At 35.1% G+C, this 22507-nt stretch overlaps 1 protein-coding gene across 7 annotated transcripts in view; it reads left to right on the top strand.

The window, feature by feature from the left end:
• Positions 1 to 22507, top strand: part of ATRX (ATRX chromatin remodeler) — a 226093-nt gene that overhangs the window by 174917 nt on the left and 28669 nt on the right. For all 7 annotated transcript variants that reach the window (XM_061179480.1, XM_061179477.1, XM_061179476.1 and 4 more), the window contains 2 exons: positions 14521 to 14698; positions 16352 to 16546. In XM_061179480.1, coding sequence (XP_061035463.1) covers positions 14521 to 14698; positions 16352 to 16546 — 373 coding nt within the window. The remainder of the gene's footprint in view (positions 1 to 14520; positions 14699 to 16351; positions 16547 to 22507) is intronic.

The raw sequence follows: 22507 nt of genomic DNA, 5'->3' as shown, positions 1-22507 counted from the left end.
TAAGAAAGTGATGAAGAGATGGGGTTAGTTTAATGAAAAGATGGCTAAGATATGACTTAATAAATGTTCTAAAGTATGAAAGGTATTATATTTTGTGTGTAAAACGTGTTTTAATGCTAACAGAGTCCTGAACTACACCTAGGGTTAAAACTAGGGAAATTCCAGTTAGACCATAGGAGGAGTATATTCTTATTAGGTATTTAAAATCTATAGAGTCTGGGAGAGCTTACAAAGGGATTGTTTGAGTACAGTAAAGTTACTTTAAAAATGATTATATAACTTTTTAAAGAATAAGTACATTTTTATATTTTGTTTGCCATGTTTTAAACAATTATTATTTGTGCATGAGTGTGAAGAAGTAATTTTATTGCGTTATCCTAGTCTAATTTGTCAAATTTAATCTAAACGTTTGACTTGCTCAGTTTCCCAAATTTGTAAATATCATAATAGCATATGATTTGTCCCATAATAGTCATATTTGGTAACTAGTAGGGAACAACAATGAAATGTGGATGTTGAGCTGTCAGCTTGGCTTTTTCACTAACAAATTAAGCCTCCTAAACATATGCCAGAAAGTGTCTCTGATTCAGATTCACCATGCATATATATATACACACACATACACACATCACACACACATACACACACACACACACACACAAACTCCATGGATTTGAGGGGTTACTCTTGAGTAGCTAAATCTGTAAACTTGTCTAGATTAAATTCACAAATGTGAGAGATTATGTCTGTTTTTCTACCTATCTTCTGTTTTCTCATGACTCAGTAATGTTCAGAAATAGAATATAAATATAATTTTGTTTATTGTTAACCAGTTAGAAAGACACATTAAAATAAGTTTTAAGATAGTGACCTAATGTTGTCTTATGTAGCGAGGAAGCAATTTTAACAGTCTCAGGGCCCCTTTTTTTTTACTTTATTTTATTTATATTTATTTATATGTTTATTTATTTATTTTATTTAGAGTCAAAGGAACTTACAAAGACAGTCTAGAGAGGTACTGTGACCCTTTCACCTAATTTCTCCTAATGGTTACATCTTACCTATGATATCAAAACCAAGAAATTGGCACTGTTTCAACGTGTGTGTATATCTATGTTTTTTTTTAATCGCATATGTAGAGATTCCTGTAAGCATGACTGCAATCAAGGTACAGAAATATTCTATCACCACAGAGATTCCTCTCTTTCTGCCCTTTTACAGTCACACCCATCCTGACCACCAACGTTGCCACAATCCCTAACTCCTGGCAATAACTCATTTGTTCTCCATCTTTATAATTTTGTCATATCAAGACTGTTATATAAATTATATCATAGTATATGTGACCATTTGAGATTGGCCTTTTTCACTCAGCATAATGCCCTTTAGTTTCGTTCAAGTTGTTGTGTATATCAATAGTTCATTCCTTTTTACTACACAGTAGTATTCCATGGATTGGATGTACCAGCTTGTATAATACAAACTGTATGTCTACTGCAGGGCATTTTGTTCATTTCCAGGTTTGGCTATTACAAATAAAGCTGCTATGAACATTGTGTACAGGTTTTGTGTGGACCTAAGTTTTCATTTCTCTAGGATAAATGCCCAGGAGTACGATTTCTAGTTTACACAGTAAGTGATTATTTCATTTTTTAAGAAACTACCAAACTGTTTTAGAGAGTGGCTGCACCGTTTTACCTTCCCTTCAGTAAAGTGTGAGAGATCAAGTTTCTCTGCATCCTCACCAACATTTGATTTTATCACTGTTTTTTATCTTGGCTATTTTCATAGGTGTGTAGTGGTATCTTGTGATCTTAATTTGCATTTCCCTGATGGCTGGTTATTTTGAACATTTTTTTCATGTGTTTATTTATCATCTGTATATGCTCTTTGGTGAAATGTTTCTTCATGTCTTTTGCCCATTTTCTAACTGGATTGTTTGCTTTTTTATTGTTGAATGTTGAAAATCCTTTATATAATTTAGGTATGAGTAATTTGTCATATGTGGTTTGCAAATATTTTCTCCCAGTCTATGGGTTGTCTTTTCATTTCCTTCACAAGGTCTTTCACAGAGCAAAACTTTTTAATTTTGGTGAAGTCTAGTTTGTCAGTTTTTGTTTTAGTCATGCTTTTGTTGTCAAGTCTAAGAATTGTTCCCTAAGCCCTAGGTCCTGGAGATTTTCTCCTATGTTATTTTCTAAAAGGTTTATGGCTTTACATTTTAAGTATAAGGTGCATTTTAAATTAATTTTTGTATAAGATGTGAGATTTAGGTTGAGTTCACTTTTCTTTTTCTTTTCTTTTTTTTTTTTTGCCTGTGGATGTCCAATTGCTCCAGCACCATTTGTTGAAAAAGCCATCCTTTCTCTACCAAATCGCTTTTGCAATTTTGTGAAAAATCATTTGGCTATACTTCTGTGGGACTATTTTTTGGTTCTAGTCCATTCGTCCGTATATCTGTCCTTCTGCCATTACCACATAGTCTTGATTATTGTAGCTATGTAATAGGCCTTAGTATCAAGTCAATATCTCCCACTTTATTCTACTTTTTCCAAGTTGTTTTAGCTAGTCTAATATCTTTGCCTTCATATATAAATTTTAGAATCCTCTTGTCTAATCTATAAAAATCTTGCAAGAATTATTAGAAATTGCATTACGCCTGTCATCAATTTGGGGAGAATTGATATCTTTACTATATTGAGCCTCCTGTGAACATAGTATCTCTGTTTATGTAGATCTTTGATTTTTTTAATCACTGTTTTGTAATTTTCAGCATATAAGTCCTGTATATGTTTTGTTAGATTTACACCTAAATATTTCATTTTTTGGGAATTGTAAGTGATACTGTATTTTTAATTTTACTTTTCACATGTTCGTTGGTAGTATGTAGAAATGCAGTTGATTTTTGTGTTGATGTTTTACCTGTGATCTTGCTGAACTCACTTATTTGTTCTAGGAGTTTGTTTTATAGATTCCTTGAGATTTTCTACTAGACCATTATGTCATCTGCAAGTAAGGATAGTTTTATTTCTTCCTTTCTGATCTGAATGTAGTTTGTTTCCTTTTCTTGTCTTGTTGCACTGGCTAGAACTTCAGTAACATGTTGAATAGCAGTGATGAGAGTGGACATCCTTGCCTTCTTGATCTTAAGAGAAGAGCATTCAGTGTTGATAACTGTGATATATCTGTAGATTTTTTGTAGATACTCTTTATTAAATTCAAGTTCCCTGCTATTCATCTCTATTCCTAGTTTGCTAAGAGTTTTTACTATGAATGGGTGTATAATTTTGTCACATGCTTTTTCTTTCTCACTTAATATGATAAATATTTTTTTTCTTTAGCCTGTTAACATGGTATATTACATAGCTTGATTTTCAAGCTGAACAGCCTTGCATCCCTGGAATAAAACCCATTTGGTCATGATGTATAACTCTTTTTATCTACTGCTGGCTTCTATTTGCTAATATTTTGTTGGGGAATATTTATGAGATATTGGTCTGTATCCGGTTGTTTTTATACTGTCTTTGTCTAATTTTGGTATCAGGATGGTATTGGCCTCATAAAATGTGTTGAGAAGTGTTCCCCCTTCTGTTTTCTAAAAGAGGTGTGTAGAATTTGTGTTAATTAATCTTTAATTTTTGGTAGAATTTGCCAGTGAAACTTTCTGGCCTTGGAAATTTCTTTTTGTGAGTTTTTAAATCATTAATTCAATTTCCTTAATTGTTATAAGACTATTCAAATTATTTCATATTGAATGAGTTGCGGTAGTTTGTGCTTTTTGAGGAATTGGTTCATTTCAAATTTATGTATAGAACTGTTCATAACATTCCCTTATTATCCTTTTGATGTCTTTAGGATCTATAGTGATAGCTTCTGTTTCATTCATGGTATTGGTAATTGTGTATTCTCTTGTTTTTGTCAGTCTTGCTAGAGGTTTGTCAATTTTATTGATCTTTTCAAAGAACCAGCTTTTTATTTAATTGATTTTCTCTATTTTTTCTTTCTGTTTTCAGTTTCATCTTGTTTTGACTTAGTTTGCTCATCGTTTTCTACTTCCTTGAGGTGGAACCTTAAATTACTCATTTAAGGCTTTTCCTCTTTTCTAATATAAGCATTTAGTGCTGTAAATTTCCCTTTCAGCACTGCTTTAGCTGTCATACAAATTTTGATGTGTTTTATTTTCATTTCCATTCAGTTCAGTGTATTTTTTCTTTTGAGACTTCCATTTTGAGTCATAGCTAGAAGTATCTTGTTTAATTTCCAAGCATTTGGAGATTTCTATTATTTTTCTGTTATTGATTTCTAGTTTGATTCAGTTCTGTTCAGAGAATATACTCTGTATGATTTCAGTTTTTAACTTTGTTGTGTTTTGTTTAATGGATCAAGATATAGAACATCTTGGTATATCATACATGGGCCCTTGAAAAGAATGTATTTTTTGCAATTGTTGACCAGAGTTTCCTATAAATGTTGATCAGATCCTGTTATTTAATGGGGCTGTTGTATTCTTCTTTATGTCTAGTTGGTTACTGATTTTTGAGAGAGGAGGTTTGAAACCTCCAACTATAATTGTGGATTTGTCTGTTTCTCAAGGTTTTTACTTCTCATATTTTCAGCTCTGTTGTTTCCTGTGTACACATTTATGTCCCTCACTATTACTTGTAATTTTCTTTGGTCTGAAACATACTTTATTTCATGCTAATATAGCCACTCCTGCTTTATTTTGATTGATGTTTACTTGTTATATCTTTTTTCATCCTTTTACTTTCAACCTACCTATTTTGTTATATTTGAAGTGAGTTTCTTGTAGACAGCTTATGGTTGCATTATTTTTTTTTTTACCCATTCTGTTAATCTCTTTCTTTTAAATGGTGCATATAGACCATTTACAATTTTTTTTTTTTACTGAGGTATAATTGGCATATAACATTATATTAGTTTCAGGTGTACAACCATGTACATTTAATACAGAGCTTGAGGCTGCCATTTCAGTTTTTGTTCAGTTTGTTCTCTTTCATTCTGTTTTCTTTTGCTTCTGATTTCTTTTCCTACCCTTCCTGTGGGTTACTTTTACAATTTTTGGAATTCCATTTTGATTCCTCTATAGTGTTTTTTAGTGTATCTTTGTATAACTTTTATAGTGGTTGCTCTAAGTATTATAGGTACATGACTGATGATAGTCTACTGGTGTCATCATTTTACCATTTTGATTGAAGTGTAGAAACCTTTGCTCCTTTATGTCCCTTTCTCTCCCCCATTTATAATTATCTTAAATGTTTTCTTTACATAAATAGATTACCACATTAAGAACCATAATAATTTTTTCTTCAACCATCAAATATAATTTAGAAAACTTAAGAGAAGGAAAATCTATTTTATTTACTCATAATTTTTGTTCTTTTCATTTTTGTTTCCTCCTTCCTAATGTTTCAGATTTCTTTTATAATTTCCTTTTTTTTTTTTTTTAAAGAAGAGAACTTCCTTTAGCCATTCTTTTAGGGCAGATCTACTGGCAACAAATTTTCTGAGTACCCTCATTTGAGAATTTATTGATTTTCCCATCATTTTTGAAGAATATCTTAACTGGGTATAGAATTCTGAGTTGGCAGTTCTCTTCTTTTAGCACTTGAAAAATGTTGTGCCACTTCCTCCTAGCCTCCATGATTTCTTAAAATTGGCTATTTTTACAAGTTTGGCTTTTTTAGATTCTACATGTAAGTGATACCATAAAATCCTTGTCTTTGTCTCACTTATCTCACTTAGCATAATGTACTCAAGGTTTATCTGTGTTGTCACATATGGCAAGATATCCTTCTTGGCTGAATAATATTCCATTGTATATATATCCCACATCTTTTTTATTCATTCATCCACTGATGGGCACTTAGGTTGTTTTGATATCTTGGCTGTTGTGAATAATGCTGCAGTAAACATGACTGTGCAGATATTTCTTTGACATCCTGTATTAATTTCTTTTGCATATATACCCAGAAGTGGAATTGCTGGATAATGTGGTAGTTCTATTTTTAATTTTTTGAGGAACCTCCATGTTGTTTTCCATAGTGGTTGAACCAATTAGTGATACAGACAATATTTTATTATAATCATCAAACTTGCTAAGAGGCTAGAACTTAATTATTCCAACCACTAAAAAGAAATAATTATGTAACCTCGGAATCTAGTTGTCACTACAATGGCAATCATATTACAATATATAAATGTATCAAATTAACATGTTGTATACCTTAATTTTACACAAAGTTATTATGTCAGATATATTTTAATTTTTAAAAAACCTGCTATTTTTCAAATTGGCTTTTTCTCCTGTCATTAAGGTCTTGTTTCTCTCTCACTTCTTTCAAGAGTTTTTCTTTATCTTAGTTTTTAGAAGTTTGACTATGGTGTGTCCTGGCATGGATTTCTTTGGTTTTATGTTGTTTGTGTTTCATTCAGCTTCTTAAATTTCTAGGTTTGTGTTTCTTGCTAAGTTTTGGTAATTTTCAGCTGTTATTTCTTTGAATACCTTTATAGCCCGTTCTTTTTTTCTCTTCTCCTTTTAGGACTCTGATGACAAGACTGTTAGATCTTTATTATAGTCCTATAGGTCCCAGAGTCTCTGTTATTTCTTTTTTTTTTTTTTGATTTCTGTTATTCAGATTGGGTCATTTCTGTTCTTCTGTCTTCAAAGTTCATTGAATCTTCTCTACATTCTACTGTTGAGCCTATCTATTGAGTTTTTTGTTACTGTACTTTTCAGTTCTAAAATTTCCATTTTGTTCTTCTGTATGGGTTGTGTTATAACTCCTGATTCTCCACTAGACCTCCTTTGATACTAACCCAGTAGTGGGGGAGAGGGTTTTTCTTATAACCACTGGGTGGGGGTGGATATCCTGGTTCCCTATGTGGTCTTCTCTGACACTGCTGGGCTGCTGGGAGGACTTTGTTAACTCAAACTTACCTGACAGCACTGTCTGGCAATATGCCTTGTTACAACTACATGAGGGTAGAAGTTTGGGCTTCCCACTCAGCCTTTAATGACAGGGGTGGAGGTACACTGCATTTTTCCTGTACCATTTGACTGGAGTCAAATGGTTGTTGTTTTAAAGCTCTCTGTCTTACTAGTCTGCCCCTTGTTTGGTCCTTTGGCTAGAGAGAGCAGACTTTTCTTGGAGATTTATTTTGACACCACCCACTGATATTTCCAGATTGCTGGGCTCTTCAGCACTCAGTCTGGGATATATGAGGCAAAAAGAAAGCCTACGGAACTCACTGCCATGTTCTGCCTTAGGTCCCAAGCCAGTATGCTTCCTTCTCCTCACTTTTCAGAAAAATCTTATGTTCACCTTATATATAATATCCAGGCATTTTAGCTGTACTTATGGTGAGGAATAGGGAACAGCATGTCTATTCCATCTTTTCAGAATTGGAAGTCCAAAGATTACACTTTTAAAGAACTATATCTGTCTTAGAGTAAACATATGCATGTGCTTGTGTTGTGTATGTATGTCTAGAAGTGGGATTGCTACGTAATACGTATGTGCGTATTCAGCTTTAGCTTATACTGCCAAAACATTTTTCCAAAATGGTTGTACCAATTTGCACTCCAGCTAGTAGAGTACCTGTTTCATTTGTTATCTGTCCTCATTATCACTTGATGATGTCTGTTTTTTTAAGCCATTGTCATAGATATGTAGCAGTAAGGCTTCATAGTCTTAATCTGTATTTTCCTGATAAATAATTCACAGTAGTTCATAGATTTCAATGTTGAAGCTAAAACATAAAGGTTTTAGAAGGCAACAGCATGGAGTATTTTCCTGAATTGTAGTGAGAAATTTTTCATAAACAGGGCACACAAACTGCTAACCATAAAAGGAAAGATTGATAAGGTGAGCTTCATTAAAATTAAGAACTTCTGTTCAGATGTTCGCACTACGAACTCTGGTCTGCAGCACCCAGGGCAAGGCTTCTGCACGCCACACTCTACAAGCAAGTGAAACTAGACGAAGCACAAAGGAAAAGGGAAAAAAGCTGTGTGGCTGACAGGGTCTTGGTGCTCTGGCTGGGTGTCAGGCCTGTGCCTCTGAGGTGGGAGAGCCAAGTTCAGGACACTGGACCACCAGAGACCTCCCAGCCCCACGTAATATGAATCGGTGAGAGCTCTCCCAGAGATGTCCATCTCAACTCTAAGACCCGTTTCCACTCAATGACCAGCAAGCTCCAGTGCTGGACACCCCATGCCAAATAACTAGCAAGACAGGAACACAACCCCACGCATTAGCAGAGAGGCTGCCTAAAATCATAATAAGGTCACAGACACCCCAAAACACACCACTGGACGCAGCCCTGCCCACCAGAAAGACAAGATCCAGAGTCATCCACCAGAACACAGGCACCAGTCCCCTCCACCAGGAAGCCTACACAACCCAGTGAACCAACCGTAGCCACTGGGGGCAGACAACAAAAAACAACAGGAACTATGAACCTGCAGCCTTCAAAACTGAGACCCCAAACACAGTAAGTTAAGCAAAATGAGATGACAGAGAAATATGCAGCAGGTGAAGGAGCAAGGTAAAAACCCACCAGCCCAAACAAATGAAGAGGAAATAGGCAGTCTACCTGAAAAAGAATTCAGAGTAATGATAGTAAAGATGATCCAAAATCTTGGAAATAGAATGGAGAAAATACAAGAAACGTTTAACAAGGACCTAGAAGAACTAAAGAGCAAACAAACAATGATGAACAACACAATAAATGAAATTAAAAATTCTCTAGAAGGAATCAATAGCAGAATAACTTAGGCAGAAGAACGGATAAGTGACCTGGAAGATAAAATAGTGGTAATAACTACTGCAGAGCAGAATAAAGAAAAAAAGAATGGGGCTTTGCTTGTGGCGCAGTGGTTAAGAATCCACCTGCCAATGCAGGGGACATGGGTTCGAGCCCTGGTCTGGGAAGATCCCACATGCCACGGAGCAACTAAGCCCGTGCGCCACAACTACTGAGCCTGCGCTCTAGAGCCCGCAAGGCACAACTACTGAAGCCTGCGTGCCTAGAGCCCGTGCTCCACAACAAGAGAAGCCACCTCAATGAGAAGCCCGCGCACTGCAGTGAAGACCCGATGCAGCCAAAAATAAATAAATTAAAAAAAAAAAGAAAAAAAAAAGAATGAAAAGAATTGAGAACAGTCTCAGAGACCTCTGGGACAACATTAAATGCACCAACATTCAAATTATAGGGGTCCCAGAAGAAGAAGAGAAAAAGAAAGGGACTGAGAAAATATTTGAAGAGATTATAGTTGAAAACTTGCCTAATATGGGAAAGGAAATAGACAATCACGTCCAGGAAGTGCAGGGAGTCCCATACAGGATAAATCCAAGGAGAAACACACCAAGACACATATTAATGAAACTATCAAAAATTAAATACAAAGAAAAAATATTAAAAGCAGCAAGGGAAAAGCAACAAATAACATACAAGGGAATGCCTGTAAGGTTAACAGCTGATCTTTCAGCAGAAACTCTGCAAGCCAGAAGGGAGTGGCAGGACATATTTAAAGTGATGAAAGGGAAAAACCTACAATCAGGATTACTCTACCCAGCAAGGATCTCATTCAGATTTGACAGAGAAATTAAAACCTTTAGAGACAAGCAAAAGCTAAGAGAATTCAGCGCCACCAAACCAGCTTTACAAGAAATGCTAAAGTAACTTCCCTAGGCAGGAAACACAAGAGAAGGAAAAGACCTACAATAACAAACCCAAAACAATTAAGAAAATGGTAATAGGAACATACATATCATTAATTACCTTAAATGTAAACGGATTAAATGCTCCAAGCAAAAGACATAGACTGGCTGAATGGATAAAAAAACAAGACCCGTATATATGCTGTCTACAAGAGACCCACTTCAGACCTAGGGACACATACAGACTGAAAATGAGGGAATGGAAAAAGATATTCCATGCAAATGGAAATCAAAAGAAAGCTGGAGTAGCAATTCTCATATGAGACAAAATAGACTTTAAAATAAAGACTATTACAAGAGACAAAGGAGGACACTACATAATGATCAAGGAATCAATCCAAGAAGAAGATATAACAATTGTAAATACTTATGCACCCAACATAGGAGCACCTCAATACATAAGGCAAATGCTAATGGACATAAAAGGGGAAATCGACAGTAACACAATCATAGTAGGGGGCTTTAACACCCCACTTTCACCAATGGACAGATCATCCAAAATGAAAATCAATAAGAAAACACAAGCTTTAAATGATACATTAAACAAGAGGAACTTAATTGATATTTATAGGACATTCCACCCCAAAACAGCAGAATACACTTTCTTCTCAAGTGCGCATAGAACATTCTCCAGGATAGATCATATCTTGGGTCACAAATCAAGCCTTGGTAAATTTAAGAAAATTGAAATCGTATCAAGTATCTTTTCCAACCACAACGCTATGAGACTAGGTATCAATTATGGGAAAAAAACTGTAAAAAATACAAATGCCTGGAGGCTAAACAGTACACTACTAAATAACCAAGAGATCACTGAAGAAATCAAAGAGGAAATCAGAAAATACCTAGAAACAAATGACAGTGAAAACACGATGACCCAACACCTATGGGATGCAGCAAAAGCAGTTCTAAGAGGGAAGTTTATAGCAATACAATCCTACCTCAAGAAACAAGAAACATCTCAAATAAACAACCTAACCTTACACCTAAAGCAATTAGAGAAAGAAGAACAAGAAAACCCCAAAGTTAGCAGAAGGAAAGAAATCATAAAGATCAGATCAGAAATAAATGAAAAAGAAATGAAGGAAACGATAGCAAAGATCAATAAAACTAAAAGCTAGTTGTTTGAGAAGGTAAGCAAATTGACAAACCATTAGCCAGACTCATCAAGAAAAAAAGAGAGAAGACTCAAATCAACAGAATTAGAAGTGAAAAGGAGAAGTCACAATGACACTGCAGAAATACAAAGGATCATGAGAGATTACTGCAAGGAACTATACGCCAATAAAATGGACAACCTGGAAGAAACAGACAAATTCTTAGAAAAGCACAACCTTCCGAGACTGAACCAGGAAGAAATAGGAAATATAAACAGACCAATCACAAGCACTGAAATTGAGACTGTGATTAAAAATCTTCCAACAAACAAAAGCCCAGGACCAGATGGCTTCACGGGGGAGTTCTATCAAACATTTAGAGAAGAGCTAACACCTATCCTTTTCAAACTCTTCCAAAATATAGCACAGGGAAGAACAGTCCCAAACTCATTCTACAAGGCCACCATCACCCTGTTACCAAAACCAGACGAAGATGTCACAAAAAAAGAAAACTACAGGCCAATATCACTAATGAACATAGATGCAAAAATCCTCAACAAAATACTAGCAAACAGAATCCAGCAGCACATTAAAAGGATCGTACACCATGATCAAGTGGGGTTTATCCCAGGAATGCAAAGATTCTTCAATATACACAAATCAATCATTGTGATACACCATATTAACAAATTGAAGGATAAAAACCCATATGATCATCGCAATAGATGCAGAAAAAGCTTTCTACAAAATTCAAAACCCATTTATGATAAAAACTCTCCAGAATGTAGGCATAGAGGGAACTTACCTCAACATAGTAAAGGCCATGTATGACAGACCCAGAACCAACATCGTTCTCAATGGTGAAAAACTGAAACCATTTCCACTAAGATCAGGAACAGGACAAGGTTGCACACTTTCACTACTGTTATTCAGCATAGTTTTGGAAGCTTTAGCCACAGCGATCAGAGAAGAAAAAAAAATAAAAGGAATCCAAATCGGAAAAGAAGAAGTAAAACTGTCACTGTTTGCGGATGACATGATACTATACGTAGAGAATCCTAAAGATGCTACCAGAAAACTACTAGAGCTAATCAACGAATTTGGTAAAGTAGCAGGATACAAAATTAATGAACAGAAATCTCTCACATTCCTATACATTGATGATGAAAAATCTCAAAGCGAAATTAAGGAAACATTCTCATTTACCATTGCAACAAAAAGAATAAAATACCTAGGAATAAACCTACCTAAGGAGAAAAAAGACCTGTAGCAGAAAACTATAAGACACTGATGAAAGAAATTAAAGACAATACAAACAGATGGAGAGATATACCATGTTCTTGGATTGGAAGAATCAACATTGCGAAAATGACTATATAATCCAAAGCAATCTACAGATTCAGTGCAATCCCTATCAGACTACCAATGGCATTTTTCACAGAACTAGAACAAAAAATTTCACAATTTGTATGGAAACACAAAACACACCGAATAGCCAAAGCAATCTTGAGAAAGAAACACAGAGCTGGAGGAATCAGGCTCCCTGACTTCAGACTATACTACAAAGCTACAGTAATCACGACAGTATGGTACTGGCACAAAAACAGACATACAGATCAATGGAACAGGATAGAAAGCCCAGAGGTAAACACACGCACATATGGGCACCTTATCTTTGATAAAGGAGGCCAGAATATACAATGGAGAAAAGACAGCCTCTTCAATAAGTGGTTTTGGGAAAACTGGACAGCTACATGTAAAAGAATGAAATTAGAACACTTCCTATCACCATACACAAAAATTAAACTCACAGTGGATTAAAGAGCTAAATGTTAAGGCCAGACACTACAAAACTCTTAGGGGAAAACATAGGCTGAACACTGTATGACATAAATCACAGCAAGATCCTTTTTGACCCACCTCCTAGAGACATGGAAATAAAAATGAAAATAAACAAATGGGACCTAATGAAACTTAACATCTTTGCACAGCAAAGGAAACCATAAACAAGGCAAAAAGTGAACCCTCAGAATGGGAGAAAATATTTGCAAACGAAGCAACTGACAAAGGACTAATCTCCAAAATTTACAAGCAGCTTATGCAGCTCAATATCAAAAAAACAAACAAACCAATCCAAAAATGGGCAGAAGACCTAAATAGACATTCCTCCGAAGAAGATATAGATGACCAACAAACACATGAAAGGATGCTCAACATCACTAATCATTAGAGAAATGCAAGTCAAAACTACAATGAGGTATCACCTCACACCAGTCAGAATGGCCATCATCAAAAAATCTACAAACAGTAAATGCTGGAGAGGGTGTGGAGAAAAGAGCACTCTCTTGCACTGTTGGTGGGAATGTAAATTGATACAGCCACTATGGAGAACAGTATGGAGGTTCCTTAAGAAACTAAAAATAGAACTACTGTATGACCCAGCAATCACATTACTGGGCGTATACCTTGAGAAAACCATAATTCAAAAAGAGTCATGTACCACAATGTTCATTGCAGCGCTGTTTACAGTATCCAGGACATGGAAGCAACATAAGTGCCCATTGACAGATGAATGGATAAAGAAGATGTGGCACATGTATACAATGGAATATTACTCAGCCATAAAAAGAAACGAAATTGAGTTATTTATAATGAGGTGGATTGATCTAGAGTCTGTCATACAGAGTGAAGTAAGTCAGAAAGAGAAAAACAAATACCGTATGCTAAGACATATATATGGAATCTAGAAAATGGTACTGATGAACTTAGTAACAGGGCAGGAATAAAGACGCAGATGTAGAGAATGGACTTGAGGACACAGGGGGGGAAGGGTAAGCTGAGACGAAGTGAGAGAGTGGCATTGACATATATACACTACCAAATGTAAAATAGATAGCTAGTGGGAAGCAGCTGTATAGCACCGGGAGATCACCTTGGTGCTTTGTGACCACCTAGAGGAGTGGGATAGGGAGGGTGGGAGGGAGACACAAGAGGGAGGGGATATGGAGATATATGTGTACGTTTAGCTGATTCACTTTGTTATACAGTAGCAACTAACACAACTTTGTAAAACAATTATATTCCAATAAAGATGTTAAAAAAACAATAAATATAAATTCTTGTGTTCCAACGTAGCAGATAATCTATCAGTTTTTTTTTTTCTTGAATACATTCTTCCTGGATCCCTCTGTCTACTTGATCCTATTTTTCTTACCTCAGTACCTAGCATCTATCTAACTTCTCTTCTTACATTTATTACATTATATTGTAATTGCATATCAGTCACTGCTACTACACTCAGCTCCTTGGGCAGTGCCCTTCATTTTGATGTAGTTAGTGCTCATAACAGTACTGAACACAATATATTTTTTTGAGTTGTACGTAAGTTTTCTACATTTACTGAGAAATCTATAAATACCTTGAATACATTTTAAACATGTGGTTTCCATATTTATCTTTATTCCTAAATCAGAGTATTTCGTTTTACCGCAGTAAGATTCTTCTTGTGCATGTAAATCATCAACCTGACTCCTTAGACATGTCTGTTTTTCAGTGAGTGAGTAATGAATTGTCTGAACTTTTGATTGTTCGAAAAACTGCCTTAGAATAAAGTCATATCATAAATAAGATATCTGTGTAGCACTCATTACTAAACATTTATTTTGTATTTTCATTTTCAGAGGGCGATTGTTTATCATTTCGACCAAAGCAGGATCTCTTGGAATTAATCTGGTAGCTGCTAATCGAGTGATTATATTTGATGCTTCTTGGAATCCATCTTATGACATCCAGAGTATATTCAGAGTTTATCGCTTTGGACAAACTAAACCTGTGTATGTATATAGGTTCTTAGCTCAGGTAGGTTTATCATTTACATTCTCTTTTTAATATTGAAAGATTGGGTGAAACTGATCATATTTTTGGAGTTCAGGGGATATCTGCATTATAGAGAGGCAAACAAAGTTGAAAACATCATTCCTATTCATAAAGCAGCATAAGTCAATTTTGGCCCCTCATGATTTTCTGTTTTGTAGTTTGTCCAGGTCTCTAATGTCAACTTTCTCAGATTGAGATGGATTTGCCTGTGTATACAGATTTAGCATTTTCTTGCTAGTTCAAGCAAGTTAAACATTTATAATTCTCTTACTTAGCATAAGTAGAAAAGCCAATAACTAAATCTAATTTGCTTATAGATGTGAAGGTCAAATGATCATTGTTTTCACTGGTCACCAGATGTTCTCTTAGTTTGGAAGAGTGTGGGTAAATAGGAAGAAACAGGTAATGTATTATAATAACAAAGAATCATTACAAGGAATATTTAATATTTCTAGTCAAGAATATTCAAGTAATTTCCTTTACATATAAACTCAGGTATTAAAAAACAGAAGCTGAAATTTAAGGAAAATAAATGAAATCAAAGAAGTAGATGCAGTTGAATGTAATACAGGTTCATAGAATCAAGTTACCCTTTTTTTTTTTTAAAGTTTATTTATTTATTGATTGATTTTTGGCTGCATTGGGTCTTCATTGCGGTGCGTGGGCTTTTTATTGCTGTAGCTTCTCTTGTTGCGGAGCCTGGGCTCTAGGTGCCTGGGCTTCAGCAGTTGCAGTACGTGGGCTCAGTAGTTGTGGCTCATGGGCTCTAGAGCGCAGGCTCAGTATTTGTGGCGCACAGGCTTAGTTGCTCCGTGGCATGTGGGATCTTCCCGGACCAGGGCTCTAACCCGTGTCCCCTGCATTTGCAGGCAGATTCTTAACCACTGCGCCACCAGGGAAGTCCCTCAAGTTGCCCTTTTAACTGGTACATCTTCTTTGGGAGCAGATGCTACCCTCTCTACCTGCCTCCAAATTTGGGCTTCTCAACCAGAGATTGGGTTTTATTGGTAGATCCTTGCTCATACATAAAAGTACATAATATAGTTGGAAAACTACACTGTAAACTCTTTCCTGTTATTTAGATTAAGAGTTCCTTTACATTCTAGTTCAGAATGCCATATAGAATATATAATAGATTGGCATTTTAGTTATTAATTTTTTGTCCTAAAGTTATGGAAAGTAAGACTTAAATTACATAAAGACAGTTTATAGTGATTGTTGAGAGCTTATTGTATTCCATTGGAAAGGAATTAAACTGTTCTCTTGCATTCTTACATCAGTAACCTCCTAAAATCTTATTTCATGTACTCTTTTATTCTGTTTACCTTGGTATCTGACTGCTCTCCTGCTTCCACCAAGTACAGAATTACTTAAAGCAACAGATGAATGCATATTGGTGAAAAAATTTAGAACGATTATCAGTAATACAGTTTTCTTTTCTGTCAATGTAAACTACTTTGAACATAAAAATCTCTCATGAATTAAACAGCATTGTACATAAAACTTGCTTCATGGCAGTATATTACTACGAAGTTCTGCTATTTTGTAGTAACCAATAACCTATATTTCTTCGTGATTAAGTTTCATGTTTACAAAATTTATTTATTTGTGTATTGTTCATTCTTTTTTACAAAGGGAACCATGGAAGATAAGATTTATGATCGGCAAGTAACTAAGCAGTCACTGTCTTTTCGAGTTGTTGATCAACAGCAAGTTGAACGTCATTTTACCATGAATGAGCTTACTGAACTTTATACCTTTGAGCCAGACTTGTTAGATGACCCTAATTCAGAAAAGAAGAAGAAAAGGGATACTCCCATGCTGCCAAAGGTAAACATATTTAAATTGTTAGCTTAAAAAAAAAACTAACATGGACCAAGGAAATTTTATTCCTACTATGAAAGTTATTCATCTGACTAAGGCTATATTTCAGAATTTTTCAAAGAGAATAAAACTGTATTTAAATGAGAGGTCAATTCTCCACGTAACACCACAAAAGACAGTGTAATCTGAAACACATATTTTATGCCAAATAAAAAATTCAGCCCTGCAGAAAAGGGTTTCTGAGTAGAAACCTTAAAGGAAATAGTATGGTTCTCTTTTAATAATGTCCAGTAGAGGGCATACATAATTTTAATAATTATATATGAGGTTTAATTGTCTCTTCCTTAACATTTTTTGTTGCCATATAGCAATTAAGAATCAGGAAATAAAAGTGTCTCCTACTTGATATTTTTCACTGTCATAAAGTAAGTAGGACTTTCACATTTCCAAGTGTGAAAAGTCCTCTCATTTTATAGATGGGGAAACTTAGGGTCAGAGGCATTCGATGACTTACCCAGTTTTTACCTAATAAGTGGCAGAGACAGGAATAGTATCTACATCTGTCTTCTGGTCCATTGTTCTTGGATAAGAAAACAGTATTTAATATTAATATAGAAATTTAATATGGTAGATATCATTTTGACCCTACTGAACATACGAGAAAACCGTATGTTCTCTGATCTAAATAAAGAGTTTATATATTTAAACCTATTCTAATTATCTAAAACGTCATTTTGGGGGGGATTATTGGGGGAGGTGCTGTTCCTGTTGTCTTGGTTTCAAATTTAAGCACTTAATGTTCCATGTAGCTGTTAAGAGAATTGGGAAAGCAACTACTGGGTTACAGTGTCATTTTACCAAACTTCAGTCATTTGTAAAGAAAATTCAACAGTATCTTAGTTCTTCATATGGTTGGAACATTTAATTAAAACAAAAGGTAGGGCTTCCCTGGTGGCGCAGTGGTTGGGGGTCTGCCTGCCAATGCAGGGGACGCGGGTTCGGGCCCTGGTCTGGGGGGATCCCGCATGCTGCAGAGCGGCTGGGCCCGTGAGCCACAGTTGCTGAGCCTGTGTGTCTGGAGCCTGTGCTCCGCAGGGGGGGAGGCCGCGATGGTGAGAGGCCTGCGCGCCGCGGTGAGGCGTGGCCCCCGCTTGCCGCAGCTAGAGAGGGCCCTCGCACAGAGGTGAGGACCCAACACAGCCATAAATAAATAAAATAAAATTAAATTTTAAAAAAACCCACAAAACCTTAGGAGATTAATGTTACTGTTTAAAAAAAAAGGTAATAAATAAATATATTTCTAACATTAATATAAATCAGTGATTTCTCCAGTTATTTTTCAATGTATATAAGTCAATTAAAGTAACATGAATATTTAGCATTTGGGAAAATTTTTTAAATGTCCTTTGTCTATATAAGCAAATATTTTGTTTTTGTAATCAATGAACTTTTCTTCCATTTAAAGTTTACTGATAGAGCATTTAGGAAAGAGTTTTTGTGACAGTCTCTATCAAATCTTTTTGATAATGGCTTAGGGCCACATGAAGGTTAAAATCTATCGTTTTTATAATACTTTTTAAAAAAGAGTCATTTCAGTTTCCATGTTATGAAATACTAAATTGATAGTGATTTGGCTTCCTTTCTTAATTATATTATTATAGAATGTGAGTAGGGGTCTTGAATAGTCTTCAGAAAATTTTCTGTGCACAGATTTGTTTGTATATCTTTAAAAGCAGACAAACACAAATGGGCTTATACCATACATACTCTTTTACAACTTGCTCTTTTCACCTAGATGTTTCTTGAACATCTTTCCATATTGGTACATATATCTTTACTTAAAAAAAAAAACTGCATAGTGTATACTTGCCTTGTTTTATTTAACTCTTATATCCCTAACACCTTTCCTATCAGGTACTTAATTTTGTATGGCAAAGAGTATTCTTTAAAGATTTGCACACATTTATGTTTATAATTTTAAAGATAGTGAAGTTTCCTTTTTCAAATTGAGACTGATTTTATATTTAATTAGCCTCTTTCCTAAAATTAAACTTAACTTTAAACTTCAATTTTCATGAGAAATAGCCCATGATTAGTAATATTTCTCATAGGAAGCTACCATTCCAAGTTGAAAAGAGATAGTTGCTTTGAAGTTATTTGTTATATGGTAAATTTCTGATTGTAGGAAATCTGTTTAATTTAATAAACAATTACTGATTATTTGCTGACTTTGAAGTGTATTGTGAAGGTGTATTAAGAAGAACAAGACATTGCCTAAGCTTTAAAGAAGATTTAAAAAATCCAGAAGTAAAGAAATGCTATTTAATTGTTACAGGATATCTGGAAAGAAACCATCTGTTTTATAACTTGGCACTCTGAGTTGTCAAAGGTGTCATGTTTTTTCATTTATAGACTTGACTTACTGTATTTTGTTTTTGGTGCTATGACCCTTTGCCCATGAAAAAAAGGAAAAGGAATATTGAATGCTACTTTAATGCAAAGTGCTTCAACTCTCCCACACCTCTTCCCAAGAGGAAAATAATAGTTAACTTACTGATTTCTTACTGGGTTTCATACTCTGTGCTAAATGATTAGTTCAGGTTATTTTCCTTAATCTAGCAGCAACTGAAAAGCTGATAGTGCTGTTCTCATTTTTGAGATGAGGAAATTAAGGCTTGGGGAGGTTTATGTAACTTATCCAAGCTTAATTAGTGGTAAAGCTGGCTTTCAAACCAAGTCTGCCCAACTCGAAAGCACGTCCTCTTAATCATTATACGTTATTGCCCCCAAATGGAGATTAGAAAGTTAATTCTAAGTACAAGAAACAAGGCAGAGGACTTGGGATTCCCAGAATTGTATGATATTTAGAATGCTTTATTTTATTTTAAATAAAGGTGGATTTTAAAATATAGAATGCTTTCACAGTCGGTACCATTGGGTGATGTAACTATTGTTAAGATTGTATAATATAACCAGTTTAGCTCACGGCTTGTGAAGTTATAAATTCCTCGAATTGATAGAAAGCTTTAAAGTTTACAAAGGCCTTTCTCATGTATACTCATTATCTCAGGAAATTGAAACTTAGAGAGTTTGTGATTACCCAAGGGTACATGGCCAGTAAGTGTTAGAGCTAGAACTTGAACACAGTAGTTTTCAAATTGTATTCCAAAGAGCCTCAGGAGATTTGCAGAGGTGCTCCAGGGCTACCATGTGGCTAAGCAAGTAGGGGAAGGCCAGATGGGCAGCACTCCAAGCTCTGCATCCCATTTCGATCAGAGTCCCTCTCCTTTTATCGATTTTATGTATTGGGCTGCAACATAATATTTTATTTAAAAAGAGGACTTTTTTAGTTTTAAAAAAGCTTTTAAAAAGTTTTTAAAACACTGTACCATATAATGATGGCTTACTATCATAGTAACTAAGAATTGTTTGGGATCTAACAGGAAATACAATAGGATGTATATGAGATTTACCTGAAGGAGATGATAGTCCACTTGGAGAGAAAAAAGTAACATTCTTAAAAACAAAAGAATGAAGTGCTGAAGTGACTGGTACTGAATGTATTCGCTATAGCATATGGTTAAAAAATGGAGGGGGGTGCATTCAGGTACAGTTTTAATGGAAAAAATCAGACTGGCCCATAAGTGATGGTTAGTATTTAATTGGATTAGGTAAGAATAAGGTGTGAATGTAGGATGAAACAGTTTGGGTGAAAGGAAAGGTAAGAATTTATGTACCAGACTCAAGGTATGATGAAGAAATCGGCCAGATGACGAGTTGAAATTGGATAGGTAAAGGTAGGGCCAGCTTTTGGAGACACATTAAAGGTAAATGGAGGCATTTGGATGTAAAATAGTATTCACTGTAAGTTCATGAATGGGGCTCTTTTATGATGAATGTGGGCTTTTGGAAAATTAGTGTGGCATTAAAATGCAGGATGAGGACATATAATAGGGTGATGATTGTGGAGTGAAACAGACATTTCAAGGAAATGATGGAACTCGATCACTGATGATAGACTATACCTTTTGGTAAGCAGTGAAAAACCTTTAACCTAAATAATGAAGCTTATTTATTTATTAATTGGTTAAAAACTTTGCAGGTACCTGTGATGTGCCAATTATTGTGCTGGTTAGTAAGGATACTTTGATAAATAAGACTAGGTTCCTGCTCCCAAGGAGCCTACAGTCTAAATAAGCATACCGTAACAATAAAAATTATGGGCCCTGTAATAGAAATCTGTACAGGCACCCTGTACAGGAAGGAATATTCAGTTCTTTTTTGGAAAATTTGGGGATGGGGAGCTGACATTAGGAGGACTTGAACTGATGTTGAAAATAGACGTGGTAGCTCTTTGCATTGCTATGGGGGCAAAAGATGAAGGCCCTTCAAGGGGAGGAGCAGAAAAAAAGAAACACGTGCATAAAACAGCATTGCAATAATGGAGTGTAAGGAGATAGTGGTGTAGAGTATAAGGGTGGGCATGGGAAGAGGCGAGAGAAAGACTGGAAAGGTAGATGGGAATCAGATCGTAGAAGTTAGAGAGTTTGGACATTGTGTTACAGGCTGTAGGATCTATTTAGTGATTTTAAACAAAAGACCAACATCAAATTTTCATTTTAGAAAAATCACTTTGGGTGTCAGTGTGCAGGATGGATTGGAGAAAAGAAAATGGATAAGATACTTGTTAGTATGCTATTAAAATGATCCGCATGAGAGAGGTAATGCAGGCCTGAAGTAAGGTGGTAGCAATGGGGATAGAGAAGTACCAGGCATGATGTAGGTACTCAATAAATGTTAATTTTGTTCCCTGGGCTTGTATTTAGAATTTCATTTAACTTTGCCCAATACTATTTGATTTTCATTTCCTTTAATGGGATTTTGAAAATTAGTTCTCTCTGAAATGGGTACAAGTAGGTGTTTTTTATATTTGCAGTGAAGGATTTCTTGGTGTTTGAACCTGCTCTTATTTAAAGACATTTCAAAGTTGGTTCCTACTATGTTATAGTACAATTGCAAACACCTGCCCTTTTATACATATTTTTTAAGATGAAAGACTGCTAAAAATGGTACATTTTCACTTCCCCCTTAATTTGCTATTATCTAAATAATGATTAAGTTGCATGCCTTTTTGAGTTAACTTTTGTTTGTCCTTTGAAAAAGTGTTCATTTTCAACTTACTTGATATGTGATTATTATCTCTTTCTGCCTCATCACTTCCTCTTAAAGTCATTATTATATAACTCCTCTTCTGTATTTCTGTTCTTGTTTACTTTCTTTTACTTCTTCACTTTCTAATTAGATTTACTATCTCAGTTTATTAACCACTTGACTTTTTCTTGTCTTTTTATCTCTGAAGTTCTTTAAAGGCAAGAACTGTATTTGCTCCTTTTCTTTCATCCATAGTGAATAAAGCAGTGTTAACACTTTTATATGCCTTTTTAGTCACCTTTATAGTGATATTTAACTGTATTTTTTATTGTTCCATATTGATCCATATATCATTGAAAATTGGTGTTAGAATTTGACTTACTTTTGCAAGCAGTAAAATTGAAATGAAGCAGGTATGTAAAAGGAAGAGAATTGGAGCTTTAATTCATGTCTTCAGTTCTATATTCAATCAGCTATCTTAGCTCTATTCATCACCCCACCCCATGAATTATATTCTGTTATATCCTCTCATTGGTTTCTTGCTGTTGTTCGTGCTGTTGCTTTTTCCTTTTTGAAATATAATGGTCTTGTAGTTCTGTGGAACCATATTTTAAAATATATTGATTTTAGGGTCTCCTGTATCATGTCTACCAAGTGTCTATGCATTTCTTCAGTTGTTCAGGGTAATAATGTTCCTCAGACATTTTGAAACTTCAACATGACCTAAACTGATAAATACTTTAACACAAGTTTCTAGTGATAAAGATTTGTTGACTGATTCTTAACTGTTTGTTTTTTTAATATTAAAGTAATATC

This window comes from Eubalaena glacialis, chromosome X (genome assembly GCF_028564815.1).
Source record: "Eubalaena glacialis isolate mEubGla1 chromosome X, mEubGla1.1.hap2.+ XY, whole genome shotgun sequence".
Taxonomy (NCBI): Eukaryota; Metazoa; Chordata; class Mammalia; order Artiodactyla; family Balaenidae; genus Eubalaena; species Eubalaena glacialis.
Note: the sequence above shows the minus strand (reverse complement) of the source record. Positions and strands in the feature narration are given on the sequence as shown.